At 34.0% G+C, this 14,770-nt stretch overlaps 1 protein-coding gene across 11 annotated transcripts in view; it reads left to right on the plus strand.

The window, feature by feature from the left end:
• The window catches only part of Lrriq1 (leucine-rich repeats and IQ motif containing 1), a 241,049-nt gene that overhangs the window by 23,203 nt on the left and 203,076 nt on the right, over positions 1 to 14,770 (plus strand). For all 11 annotated transcript variants that reach the window (XM_013518073.1, XM_013518086.1, XM_013518087.1 and 8 more), the window contains exons 5-8: positions 3,897 to 4,014; positions 4,747 to 4,970; positions 9,064 to 9,138; positions 11,773 to 13,500. In XM_013518073.1, coding sequence (XP_013373527.1) covers positions 3,897 to 4,014; positions 4,747 to 4,970; positions 9,064 to 9,138; positions 11,773 to 13,500 — 2,145 coding nt within the window. The remainder of the gene's footprint in view (positions 1 to 3,896; positions 4,015 to 4,746; positions 4,971 to 9,063; positions 9,139 to 11,772; positions 13,501 to 14,770) is intronic.

Consider the following 14,770-nt stretch of genomic DNA (forward strand, 5'->3'; position numbering starts at 1 on the left):
TTTATATCTTGACTCAACCTTGGTAATTTGTACATATCTAAGAATCTATTTCTTCTGAGTTTTCTACCCTATGGGAGTAAAGATTTTTGAAGTAGGTATTAATGATCTTCCAAATTTCTATGGGATCCATAGTAATTTCATCTTTTTCATTCCTTATTGAATGAATTTGAGTTCTTTCTTTTTTTGATAAGGTTGGCTAAGGGTTTATGAACTTTATTTATTCTTTCAAAGAACCAACTCTTTGATTTTTTTTTTTCTTTTGGTAGGATTTTCTTCATCTCAATTGCATTAATTTCTGCTGTGATCTTTATAATCTACTCCCATCTTTGGGCTTTGGGCTTGAGTTGTTCTTCTTTTTCTAAAAGTTTGAGGTGCAGCATTAGGCTACTTATTTGTTTTTTTTCTCTTTTCCTTATGTGTGAGTTCACCTCTATAAATTTCCCTCTGAGGACTGCTTTCATTGCATCCCACAGATTCCAGTAATTTGTGTCTACATTTTTATTTGTTTGGAGGTATTTTTTGATTTCTTCTGTGACCCATTGGTTGTGCAGGAGGTTGTTGTTTAATTTCCAAGTGTTTATGGAGTTTTTAGAGTTCCTTTTGTCATTAATTTCCAATTTCATTGCACTGTGGTCAGATAATATGCATGGGATAGTTTCAGTTCTTTTGCATTTAGGTAGGTATGTTCTATGGACTAGAATGTGGTCTATTTTAGAGAATGACCCATGTGCAGCTGAGAAAAATGTGTATTCTAATGTTGTGGGGTGGAACACTCTGTATACATCAAGTAAGTCCATTTATTCACAGATTTGGTTCAGATCTGTTATTTCTTTGCTGATTTTTTGTCCAGTTGATCTATGTCTTTGTGTCAAAGTGGTGTTGAAGTCCCCTATTACAATAATGTTATTAATTATTTGGGTTTTCATGTCTGTTAAGATTTGTCTTATATAGTTTGGTGCTCTGATATTTGGTACATATATGTTTATGATTATTATCTCTTCCTCTTGCATTTTTCCTCCAACAAGTATGTGACCTTGTTTATCTCTTTTGATTGTTCTTAGTTTGAAGTTTACTTCATTTGTGAACATAGGATCTACCCATGCTTTTTCCCTGGGTTCCTGTTGCATGGAGAATTGTTTTCCATCCTTTGACTTTCAGTCTATGGATTTCCTTTTGAGTGAAATGTATTTCTTCTATACAGCATATAGTTGGATTTTGTTTCTTAATCCACTCTGCAAGTCTATTTCTTTTCACTGATGAATTGAGGCCATTTACATTTATTATTATAACTGGTATGTGTTCACTTATCATTGTTATGTTATTTACTTGCTGTTGATTTCCTACTTTTTCTACCTGTTTAATTGCTTGCTCTGCTTGAGGGTTCCTTTCTATTGTTGTTCTTAAAATTGCAGTCATTTTTTTCTCTGTCTAGAATATCTTTTAGTATTTTTTGTAAGGATGGTTTGGCACTCATGAAGTTCTTCAGTTGTTTTTTGTCATGGAAGTATTTTATTTCTCCATTGGATTTAAAGGATATTTTGCAGGATATTTGAATTGATTTTTCCTGGTTCCTTCTTGATTTTAAGAGATCCTTTCTTTCAGTATCACTAGTTGCCATGGTGTCTTCAAAATTTGAAATTCTATCTTCAGCTTTATTCAAGTAGTTTTGCCAGCTTTCCATGGAAGCTTTGATTTCCTGGATGTCTCTTTGACTTGTTTCATGCATTGTAGCTCGTTCCTATATTGTTCATCTAATGTTTCCATCCATTGCCTATGTTCATCTATTTCTTTGTATATTTCTTCTTTAGATATGCTGAGCAGTTCTTTCATTATTGTTGTCATTTCATTTTTTGCCTGAGAAATTATTTCTGGTCTCTTCTCTTCTATGGGCTGATGGAGTTGTTTCTTCCATTGCAATCATTTCAGCAATTTCAGGTGTCTGTTTACCAAGTTCTTCTATGTTGATGTCTCCTGGACATGTTCTCAGTGGGGAGGAGTTGTGAGATTGTGTTTTACTCCTTTGCCTTGTCATGTTTGATACCGGATGCAGAAAGCTCAGTCTCCCTCTTCCCTGGCAGCTCAGAAAAGGTTGCTAGTGTCCCTAGTTTTCCTGGTGGTCAGGCTTGACCCTCAGTGTCTGCTGAGATGCGCTGTTTAGTCTAGGGTCTTCTGACAGTTGGTGAAGTGTACCTAGTTCTCCCATGTCGCAAATGCAAACTGTGAGTTCAGACCATCTGATCAGTGTCCCCTTGCTACTCAGGGCACATGTATGACCCAGAAGCGAGTTGCACTGGTGGTGCAGTCACAGAGCAGTGGACCTGTGTCCCTAGGCAGTTCAGAGCACAGGCAGAATCCAGATATGAACCGCAGGGTCAACAGTTTGTGGACCACCTGATTCCCTGTCTCCAGGCAGTTCAGGGCGTGCACAGGAGTCAGTCACGGGCAGCACTAGCAGTGATCATGGACCTCCTGTGTCTGTAACCTCCAGAAGGTCAGGGAGCAAGGAAAGCCTGGACCCAAATGTCAGTGCCAGCAGCTCATCGACCACCTGCCCTGGTACCTCAGGTGGCACAGGGCGCATGCAGGGAGGGCCAAATGTGAACCCTGATGTTAACAGTTTGTGGGTCTTCTGAGTGAGGATCTCCTGTCTGCACCAGGTGCATGGAGGGCGGAGACTCAGACTGTAAAGCCTTAATTTCTTTTATAAAATGACAATTCACTGTTTTTATGTTCATCAATTTAAAAGTAAAAGTAAAAGAATGATTATTTTAAGCAGATCATTTTTGTTTTATGGTGCCCTTTGGCATATCACATAAAACCACAAAAATTTCAATCTTTAAGAATATGAAAGTAATGATTTGAGCTGTTAATATTTGGGAAGTTAATATTCATATACATAAAACAGTAGAACTATATTCCCTGATATTTTTTCTTAAAACTTCTGTGGAAAGTAGTAAATATATTGTTTCTTGCCCTTCCTAGGAATATACTGTGTTCAGATTGAGGATTTAAATGCCTTATAGAAACTACAAATGGAGGAGATTCTATACTAGTTTTTTTTTATTTTAAAAATAAAAGGAGGAAAATAACAGACAGACAACATTTTACAACATAGCAAAAGAACAGTACTAGTTTTTGAAAACAAATGAAAGAACACTGTTTACATGTAAAAGGGAAGGAAAGCCTAGACATTTTATTATACTGAAACCCCAGAAGTGAATGTGAATTTCTGCAAATGTACTTCTTGGATGTATTTTTAACCCTAATTTTACCACTTTATCTAACTATTTTTGTTCCCTAAGATGTTTGATATCATTTGAAAATTTCATATTTTCAAATATGAAATTACTCTTACTCTTTTTTCTTGGTAACATTCCAATTTGAAATACTAATTTTGAATTATCAGACCACTACTTCATTGGATTAAAGATCTTATATCTTTCCAAGTAGAGTATGATGGAAAAAATTATGGAAAATTATTAATCAAAATTATGACTTATGCATAAATCGGGTGAAGTTGAAAATAATTAGTTCTCTATTATCTTATTAAATATATTAATGTTTTTATATGTGAGCAATTACTATAGGTAAGGAAGAGAAATACAGTAGGAAAAATATTTTTGGTAGAAACATTTTGAACTGATTACCATATAGACTTTATAAATATTGCAGATTAACATTAAGTATTGATTAAATTTTGGAAAAACATTAATATGGTAAAATATAGTCTACACGAAGAAATCAATTTTACTAATAAAATAATTATCAGTAATACATTTTAGATTTGTACTGAGAGAAGTTTGAAGTAAAATTTTCAGTGTATGTTCATTTTTAATATGTAAACAATACTGTATTTTTATTCTTTTTTATTGATTAGTATTATTGTACTCCCTTAGATATTATCAGGAATAGAAAAAGAAGACCTTATAAGAAGTGAAACCCCCTGTGCTAATCCTGGTTCTCCTCCTGAGCTTGGTCTTCATGATTTTTCCATGGATGAATATGTCTTCTCAGGTGGACTAAATTTCCCATTGATAGTTTAATAATTTTTATATGGTTGATTGTAATTATTTATAAAAAACTTTTTCCATTTTTTTCTTTTTGACATTTATAAAAAATTACAGTGTTTGAAAATTACTATGCCTTTGCTATACTTAATTACATGTTGTTATAATTTGCTTTATGCCTTCTAAAATAACGATTTAAGTATTTTTAATGTTTTCCTACATGTACAGCTGGTTGAAATTGATACTATATAACTAACCCTGAATTTATTAAATATCTCTTAGACATATCACTTAACTATTCCTTAAGTAAACATATGCAAATACACATTATACTTTTGTTTGACGTTTTCAGGAAAATTTAAAACAAATTATTTGAGTTCTTTATTGGCTGTGATGGAATTCTTATGCAGATTCCAGAATGCATTTTCTTTTTACATATTATCACTTTCACTTTGCTTTTTTGTTTCATTCTCACTTGGTCTGCTTTTAGGTTTTGTTGTTGTTGCTTTTTGTTTGTTTTGGTTTGGTTTCAGTTTTTGCAATCTTGGGCATGAACCTAGGGCCTGCACATAGTAGGTAGGTGCTGTACTGCTGAGTCAGATTTCCAGCCCCATGTTGTTACTTTGGTAGTATGTTTACTATATTTACTCCCTGTAAAATTACTTTTATTTTTTAAACTATATCAGTTTTAATAATTTGATCCTTACAATAATACTGTTATTTCTCTTCATGAATGCAGATGATGTAGATATAAACTTTGGATACTTTGAAGTGGAAGAGAGATGTAGGCAGTCTTTTGAAGCTTGGCAAGACAAGCAGAAAGAGCTAGAAGACAAAGACCAAGAAACTCTCAAAGCGCAGAGGGCTAGAGAAGAAAAGCAATTTCAAGAAGAAGAAGAAAAGAGAAACTGCTGGATGAAACAATTCAAAGTTGAAAAGAAAAAACTAGAGAATCTTCAAAAGGTAAGGTTGCTTTTTTGGTTTTTCTCTTCATATGTTTTTTAATGTGTGGCTACCTCAGAAGAGTACTGGCATTTGAATTATGAGGAATATTGAGCTCCGTGACTTTTAGTTCCTCCTGCTAATGGAAGCAAAAAACTGTAAATGAGCAGTATTTAATGTGGACTCCTTGATTACTTTTCATGAAATTCATTGGAATGTCAGATGCTTCTTGGGATCTGAGGAACCACAAAAGTACACTAAGTTTTAAGGATCATCCTAGATAGTCCGAATTTATTACATAAATTTTACTTTTATTATACCCTTCTAAGCATATGAAAGAGTGACAGTTTCCTTGATAGTTTAATGTACTTGTTCTGTGGTCTAGCATATGACACATTTCAAGTAAAACATATCTGGTTAAAGTAGTTAGCCAATTAGGGTGACATTCTTTCCCCTGCTCCTGAATTGAACAAATTCCTTAGACCACAAGGAGTTTTGTAGTTGCTTTTATGTCTGTTTTTTGTGTCAGTCAGGTCATATTAGCAACAAAATGAGAAACTAATTGTTTTTAGGATCCTACTTGTAGGTCATGAAGATCTTAGGATGTCTTGGGAACACACAGGACCGAATCTTGCTTTCAATTACTAAGGTGGATTTATATATTGCCCAGAACTTGCTGATTTTGAGTATTCTACATAGAGCACATTAACGTGTTTTCACTTAGGCATTTCAGAGTATTCTCACTGTCCATGTTACATACATTTTAATTCTTGACTCACACAGAAAAACGAAAGCAATTTGAATATTGTATGACCAGTTTTGTTGTGCTTTTTTCAATAGTAAACTATGAAAGTTTAACTCCTTTACTTACATTTCCTTTCTGTAGACTAGAGCAACACAGCCATTTTCAAAATCAGCAGTTCTAAAAGAAATTCCAGAAAAGGGTCATAACTTACTGAAGCAATATGTGCAAGCTTATGCTGAAATATGCATCATTACTATTGACTGTTAGTGTTTTTTCAGATGTAGAAGAGTGCCGATTTTGTTTTTCTGAGACACAGTCTAGACATGTAGTCCAGGCTGGCCTCAAACTCACAGCAATCCTCTTGCTTCAGCTTCCCAAGTGCTGTGATTATAGACATGCACTGCTACACTGGCTGTCAGAAAATTTAGACTTTTGACCATTTAACTTCTCTTTAACTTACGCTGGCTTGTACTGTCTTGATTCTCTTCATATATGTCTAGCAATTCCTCCTTCATGTTCACTTAAACTTTCTTTTCTGTCTTTGTTGTACTACCAAGGGTCCATCTTTTGTCTTTTTATTTTATTACTCTATATACTTTTTCTTTGATAATATTATCCAGCTATGAGGGGCTGGGGATTTCACTCAGGGGCACAGTGCTTTCCTGGCAAGCGTGAGGTCGTGAGTTCGATTCCTGGTACCAGAAAAAAAACAACAAAAAAAATATTATCCAGCTATGATTGTTCAGAGCCAAATATATATTTATAACAAAATTAAGTAGACTATGTAACTTTCCAACTGGTAATTCACATTGAGAATTTTACCTCAAATTGAATGTGTTGTCTTCTTTCTGAATTGTATTCTTCTTGTGGTAGTCTTGATAAGCAAAACTATCATTAGTCCAAGCTAATGAACTAAGCACAAATGAGGAACTTTCATTATTATCCCCTCTTTTATTTCTTTCTTCTCTCTAATAGTTACATTATCCATTTTCTCATCCATACATCTTACTGCTAATTTCAAGTAGTTCAAGCTTTCATAGTATCTAGTTTAGTGACTCAACTATACTACACCTCAGTGTCTTCCTGAAAGAGTTACAATCAGGATAGCACGGAGATAGCTGCATACCTGTGTTTATTCCAAATAGCTCAACTATGGAAAGAGCCTAGGTGCCTGTTGTACTCAGGGTTTACAAGGGAAGAGATTTAATACAAGACATGTAGTTTATAGGATTATTTTATAATATTCCCCCAAAGAGTTAAATGCAAAAGAGTGCAGGAAATTTGTCCACATACTAGAGACCTAAAAAATCCAGCTGAGAGCCTGGATCCCATGACAATATCCTGCACACGTCCTGCTGAAGACCTAGAGCCCGTGGCAATATCCTCCATGAGTCCAGCTAGAGGCCTAGAGCCCGTGACCATGTCTCATGAAAGTCTGTATCAGGGTTCTTCACTGGGGAGGCACAAAGGTCAGTGGTGGGAGCTAGAAAGTCTGTGCCAGTAGGAGTGAAGGATCTGTACCAGGAGGCTGAGGGATCTGCACTCGAGCCAGGAAGCAATGCTCAAAGTACGGACCAGAGCTCCCCTGAAGAGAACTGCAGCCATCCTCAGTGACAGCGAGGACCTGAGCTCCTCTGACGATATCAGCAAAGCCAGCATGACCACTTCTCCCGGAGAATTAACAGCCCACAATCTTCCCCTCCAGTTCTGCTTTTATGCTGTTGGCAACAATCCCCAGGTGGGCCCTCCACACTTAGCACTATGCTGATTCAGTTCGACTGAGTGTTACAAGTTGACCATTAGTTAATCCACCACAGTGCCCATCAGCAGGTGAATATTAATCAGAAATAAAGAAGGAAATCAAGTCACTTTCAGGAAAGTGAATGGAGCTGGAGAACATCATGCTAAGCCAAATAAACGAGATTCAGAAAAATCAAACATCAGTGCTTGCTTTCATACAGGGATTCTAAAGCAAAGAGAGAGAGAGAGGAAAAAAGAGATGATATGAAGTAGAAAGGAGACGGAGAAGAGGGAGAGGACAAAGAGGGAAGGGGAGGGATAAGGAAGGAGGGCATGAAAAGTAAAAATAGTGCGTCATGTGCCATGTACAGATATGCCAAAATGAAAGCGATTTTCCTATGAAATATGCACTCGTAAAATTAAAACAACAAAAAAAGAATATTTCCTATAATTTCTAGTCAATCTCCCTGCCTTTGCTCTTACATTTCTTAAACTGATCCAATACAGTGCCTTCAGGGAGCTATTTATTTTTTACTGTTGTTTCCTTGCTTACATCTCACCAAAAGGCCCTGCAACGCACTGAGGTTAATGTCCAAAGCATTTTTCGTACTTCTTTTCAGAAATTTGACAATTTCCAGCAATTTGACACTTTCCAGCCTGTATTGTCTTTGCATGGATTCTCACCCCTGCTACCTATCTGCAGAGGATCCTCACTGATCTCCGTGCTCGTCTCCGGTATTTCCCCAGCACCTCTCCACGCCTCTCTTTCCCAAATTCTAACATACACTTAAAAGTCTCCTAAAAACAGAACTGTAATCCTTTTCTTAGTTCAACATACTTAGTAAGGGCTGGGATTTAGCTCAGTGGCATAAGTGCCTGCCTGGCAAGTGCAAGGTCCTGAGTTCAATTCCCGGTACCAAAAAAAAAAAAAAACCTTACTTAGTAGATGTTAAAAATTTCTGTTTCACTCCTGAAAACTAGTCACTTTTCAAGTACAATATTCTGGCTGGCACTTTTCATGATCCTGTAAAATATTTGTTCACACAGTGACTTTTTTTATACGGTTTTTCTCTGATGATAAACTAATTCTGCTGAAATGAAGGTAATGGTAAACTTGAGATAGTGTTCCCATATTAAAGCAGAGTTTTTGATGAGCTGATTTTTGTTTATTCTGGAGTCTTAAATAAATAAGTACTAAAAAGACAGACTGAAAGAAAACAGTTACTGTACTGAGCTATTATGTGCATTAAATGATGTAGAGGGAAAGCAATTATAACCTAAAACCTGTCTTTCAACATTTCTATTTGGAATTTTGCAATGCCTAACAGTATTTCTAGTCATTTTGTTTTATTGTTTGAAGAAACAAATTCAAGTAAATAAAATATATTTTCCAGATTGCAAGCATCTTTATTTCCTCAGAATGGGAACCCAAGGTCATCATTTATAGGGTGATTTAGGTAGATACCAGATTTAAGTTTAAAGTTTCAATCTCAGGGCTAATAACAGAGGACGGTGGGGTGGCTTGTCACACTTGATCATTGTGTGCAAAAACATTTTGTGAAAGCTATATATGGTGAACGTAAGATTCTTTGATATTTTAATGTAATGTTTTCATTATCATATGTTCAGCAAGAAGAGGACAAGATGAACGATGAGCTCCATAAGGAAGAGGAACTTTGGAAAGAGAAGTTTAGACAGCATGAGGTATCTGCTTGTGCTTAATAAATACATTGTCCTTTCTCCATTCAAAATAAAATTCCTATGCTTACCGTGGGCATTTGAAAGTAATATTGCCTAACAGATGTAGAACTTCACTTATTATAGCATTAAAAATTAATCATCAGAAATTCTCCTTGAAATGGAATATCATGAAAATAAGAATTCACTATTTCTGTGAGTTATAAAACTATAATTTTCATTACAAAATTATAATATTAAAATCTCTTTAAGTTTAAGGAAGGATGCTATTATCTCGCTCCCATTATGAAAAGCTACTGTTTCTTGGACACAACTGTATTAAATGACCCCTTTGAATTTAAGATGTTTCTGAGGGTGTATTAGTTTTAGTTTTTTAATTATATGATTTTTATATAAAATTACTTTAAGTTATCACAAATAGAAAGTATATACAACCTCTAGTAATCCTGTTATCCAACTAAACAGTTTTATCTTTCTCTATATATTTTCAAAACTTTTCAAAAAAGATGGTTTTCTCCTGTACCTATTTAAACTTAAAAATTCATTAGGATTGGGAAGAGATACTTTTATGAGAATAACAAGAAAAAAAGAAGAACCCATTCATGTATGATCTGAATACAATCCAAATGCTAGATTTAGTGGAACCATTAAAATACCTGTAACTGTGATTCAGGAACAGCATAAGCAGGTGATATGAAAAAAGAATTAAAACCTATAATGAGATATGTATATGTGTTAGAGTTTAAAAATGTAGTAAAGAAATTAAAACTTAAAGGAGAAGTTTTCCCATTGAGTTCTACTTAAATTCCTCAGTACACTGGAAATAGAAAATGAGAACAGTAGTGTAACAGAAGAGAGAGTTCAATAGAATACATCCAAATCCATGTACAGAGAGGGGAAAAATAGGAAAAAGAGAAAAGAACATAAGAGATATGTGATACATACTGAAAAAAAATACAAAAATGTGTGTGGTGATACTCTTGATAGAAGGGAGCACATGGAGCAAAAGCCGTGGACACGGAGGCTATGTCTGAAAAAGGTTCAAATTGTTTTGAAAAATGAACCTGAACATTCAAAGATGACTGATGGTCTCCAAGTAAGATATGCAAAAATAAAATTACTACTGTGAACTTAACAGTACAACTCTTGAAATTCAAGATACATGAAGAAAAAAAGTCTTACTGTCCAGGGAATAAAGACGCATTACTTAAAAAGCATCAGAAGTAAGACTTAGAGCTGATGACAACAGCAAAATGACAGACAGAAGACAGGGGAACAGAAAATTAAGTGTTACTGATTTCTTTGTATCTCAGTGGTTTGTGAGTACTGAGTCTTTCCTGACTTTTAGACTCAGCTTACATTTCCTGGAATATATATTAACTAGATATCAGTATTTTTTGAATGGTTAGGATTCCTCAATCATTGCACAGTTGAGAATACTTTTATTTTGCTTTCAAAACAGAATGATTAGTTTCTGAAGGCATATGATCCAGTTTTATTATTAGATACATGCATAAGTTTTAAAGATGTGATGCCACTGTATATTTACTTTTGCTGATTGTAAACTCGGTGCTTCTCCGTACATTCTTTTGAACCTTTAGGATTTTTATTTTGTACATTCATCTGCACATATTTATTGATTTTCTATTGTGTGCCAGGTATTCTCTAAGTGGTTATGATAAAACAGAAAATATTCCTTATTTTCATGGAGATTTTATTTGCTTTTGATATTGAAATATTGTTGGCTTCTCCCTAAATGTGTTGCATGTGTTGTGTGTGTGTGAAAGAATATAATGTAAACTCCTGTACTATGTTTTTTTATTTTTAGTTTAGAAACTTTTCTATTATTTTCCTTTCAGTTTTTCTCAGTTGTATCTCGTAGTTCTTCGTTGATTTTTCTGTACTCTTGAATGTCTTTGTTGTATAGATCATATATTTGTTGGAAACAGTTCATGGGAAGGTTTTCTTTAGATAACTGGTCATTCACCCATTCTGTTTTGATTTTTGAGTGAATCATATTTTTATTTGAACACTTGCATCTTATTTTAATAAGTTTTTCTTGTCGAAACATTTGTTCTAAAAAGTTATTTTCATTTAAATTTTACCTAGTTTAGTATTTTTTTTCCTCAGAAATTGGTTCTTCCTTCTACTTATTGAAGGTATCATCTTACATCCTTTGTGTTAGTTTCCCTTAAGTATTCACTGAAATTTTTTTGATGTTTCCTTTTTATAGAATTCTAGTGACAATGGTATTTTTTCATTTTCTGTCAAATCATCTCATTTTTCTTGTGTTTCAACTGTCTTGAGAGTTGGGGATGTAAATTTTTGCTTGTGGTTTCTCTTTGTTTTTTTTTTTCCCGTGTCATTCTGATGCAATATACTTTCTATCTTCAAAGAATTTTTCAACGGATACCTGTGTGACTTAATATACTCCTAATTAGTTTTGCTAGAGTAGCAAGTTAACCATATGATCTTTAAAAAAGTAACACCCTTTAAAATAAATACCTAGTTTTTCTGAGTGAACTTTGTAGTAATTTTATTATCACTTCAGTTTTAGTATTTTTTAATTTGTTAGATGAAATTTTAATACCTTTATACATTTAGCTTATACTGACTGCTACTTATCTTACTTTATTTTAGGAATTCATTAAAAGCTTGCATTTACAAATGGAAGAAGAAAGAACAAGGTTTAAAGACCTACAGGAAAAAGAGGAAATGCGTTTGTTAGAACTTCAGCATAATGCAGCCATAAAAATTCAAGCTAAATACAAGGCGTTTGTAACCTACCAAAAATATGCCCCAATCATAAGAGAACAAATAGAAACTAAGAAAAGGAAAGCACAAGAATGGAAAGAAAAAGAAGCAAAAATACGACAGAAGGTAGAAGAAAAACAGAAAAGTTTAGAAGAGGAGCAAAGGATAGCAGAGGAGATTAACAAGAAAAAGCAAGAGGAAAGGAAAAGGAGAGAAAGAGAATATGAAGAGAAAAAGAATATCCTACGACAAGAAAGAGAGAAACTGTTAAACAAAGAAAAATTACAATTAAGAGAAAATACAACCCAACAGCTAACAATGAGTAGTACATTAAAGAAGGGAGAAAATAATGCCAAACATTTAACTATTAAAAATACATCAAAGAGTAAGAGTGATGCAGTGAAAATATCAGTGGATAAGAACTTAAAGATGCCGGAAGATGTTTCACTTTGTTTAGTTGAGGAATCAAATCAGAGACAAAATAGAGATAGACAGCTTGTATTGAAGGAATCAACACAAGTACAATTAAAATCAAACCAAACAAGTTCAGTGGACATAAAAATGGAAGGAAAAAGTGAAAGCCTAGGAGAAAAACAAAGTTCTGAAAAATCAGTGAAACGAGAAATAAAAGATGAAAACATAGACAAAGAAACTAAATTTGAAAACTCAGGCCAAAACCTTTTGGTGGAATTAAAAATGGAAGAACAAAGTGACAGCCTAGGGAATAAACAAAGTTCTGAGAAAGTGAAGCAAGAAATAAAAGAGGAAAACATAGACAAAGAAACTAAATTTAAAAATTCAGGTCTAAAAGAAAATGTACATAAACAAGAATTAAAGTCTCAGATGCCAAAAGAGGAAAGTGTGGAACATGCCATGAGTGAGAATGTGAGACAGGAAATTCAAGTAATAGTAGGTCATAATCACGAAAGGAGTGAGGTAAAAAATGAAGCACAGAAAAACATCAAAGATAATCAACAGAAAGCGGTACAAAGCAGAGCAAATGGGACAGCCGAACAGAATGGATCATTGAATGAAGAGAACAGTACTTCAGTTATTTCAAAGAAACAAAAACTACTACCAATAAAATTAGAAAATTCTGAAGCTGTACTACTACAAGAAAAAGTAATCGATTTAAAATCCAAAGAAATGGAAAATAAGCCACAAGAAAATGCTCTAAATGGTGACATTGTAATTTTTCACACTACTGATGCCATCGTAAATATAGAAGGCAAAATGGACAAACAGGATGTTTTTGAGAGACCTGCTCCTTGTGAAGACGTGGGTGGTTACAATGCAAGAAGTTCCTTGGTTACTAAAGAAGTAAACTCCCTTAACTATGATCCTAAAGAAATTCCCGAAGAATGCCAAGAAAATAGGGGGAGATCTGAAAGTATCACGACCTACGCTATACCAGAGTCAACACTGTTATCTTCTATTGAGGGAAAAAGGCTAGCTTGGATAAAATCATTTAAACCTTGGTTTGAAATTTGCAAGCAAAATGAACAAAAGAAAATTGTTAAAAGAAAGAGAGTTGTAAAATGCCCAGTCAATAGTATGCCCCCTTTGAATACAGCAGACATTCTTCGTTGTGGCTCTTGGAATAATTTACAGCAGGTATTTCTAATTTTATAGTACTTTTTCCCATATATAACAAATTATTTCAAATTTTAATAGAGAGAATATTTTTATAGACAAATTCTGTCCTTTAGTTGATGGAGTTATTGATGAAATATAAAATCTACTAAAATTATTTAGTGCCTTGTCTCCCTAAGTACTAAAACGAGCTTTGAGATTTAATCTTGAAGCCTCTGCGTAAAGGCTTTACCGCCATTATTAAATCTGTAAGACTGGGAGCGCCTGGGAATTTAGTTTGCTTTGGATGAAGGCTACTGCACCACCTAGTGGATTCTTTCAAAGTGAAGATTTGTTTGTGACCACTGCTCTGAAAGAAGAGCTTAAATAAAAGACCTAGAATTCCTGTAAAGAATCATAATTACTTACTCATGTTCGGCATTAATGTGGTTCACATCTGTCTGAAATAGTTCTGCTCAGATGCTACTAGTTTCCTGTGGTTATGGAGGCCACAGTTTCAACCAAGAGTGAGACACAGAAACTAACAAATGTGTAGAAAAACAGGAAGAATATATTCAATTGTGTAATATTAGAAATACTTTATTATTAAAATACCTATATTTGTCTAAGTCCTGAAAGTAACATGTATTTAATAACTTTCCTTCAGCTTTTTAAAAATTTTATTCTTTTAGAAAATAATTTTAAATAGTTTATTGGTGTATTTTAGATATGCATAATGATGTATTTGATTATTAAACATCATGATAATGTGATTATTCATCAAAGGGAATTTGTACCTGTACCTGATATACTTGGATTCCTCTTTCTTCCTAGTCTCCTCTCCTCACCTCAACCCTTCTCTCCTTTCTTATTTACAAAGCACTGTTTCTATCTTATCCTTATTTAATCATTTTTTTCCTTTCTTTTCCTTCCTTTCCCTCTTCCCCTTCCCTGGTTCCTCTTTCCTTTTGAACAATAGCTTCTTGATATAGCTAAATGCCCAGAGCAATAAACATTCATATTAATAGATAGGCGTTATTTTATTCATTTACTGAGCAAATACTAATTTGTCCACTGTGATTGATCCGTATTTACTGGCAGACGGAATGGACAAAAACAGAAATCCAGTCTTTACCTTTGTGGAATTTAAATAGGTACACAAATACGGTATTATGGCTTCATAATTAAAAGTAGGATTTCAGGGTGTTCTGTGAGAAGAGAATAAAATGGTGACATTTCAGAGAGACTTTTGGGACAGAAAAGAACAATCTAAGACATAAATGACTTCTAATCATTTCCTATTTCCTAGGCT

Source organism: Chinchilla lanigera, unplaced genomic scaffold (genome assembly GCF_000276665.1).
Source record: "Chinchilla lanigera isolate Chin_1 unplaced genomic scaffold, ChiLan1.0 scaffold00004, whole genome shotgun sequence".
Taxonomy (NCBI): domain Eukaryota; kingdom Metazoa; phylum Chordata; class Mammalia; order Rodentia; family Chinchillidae; genus Chinchilla; species Chinchilla lanigera.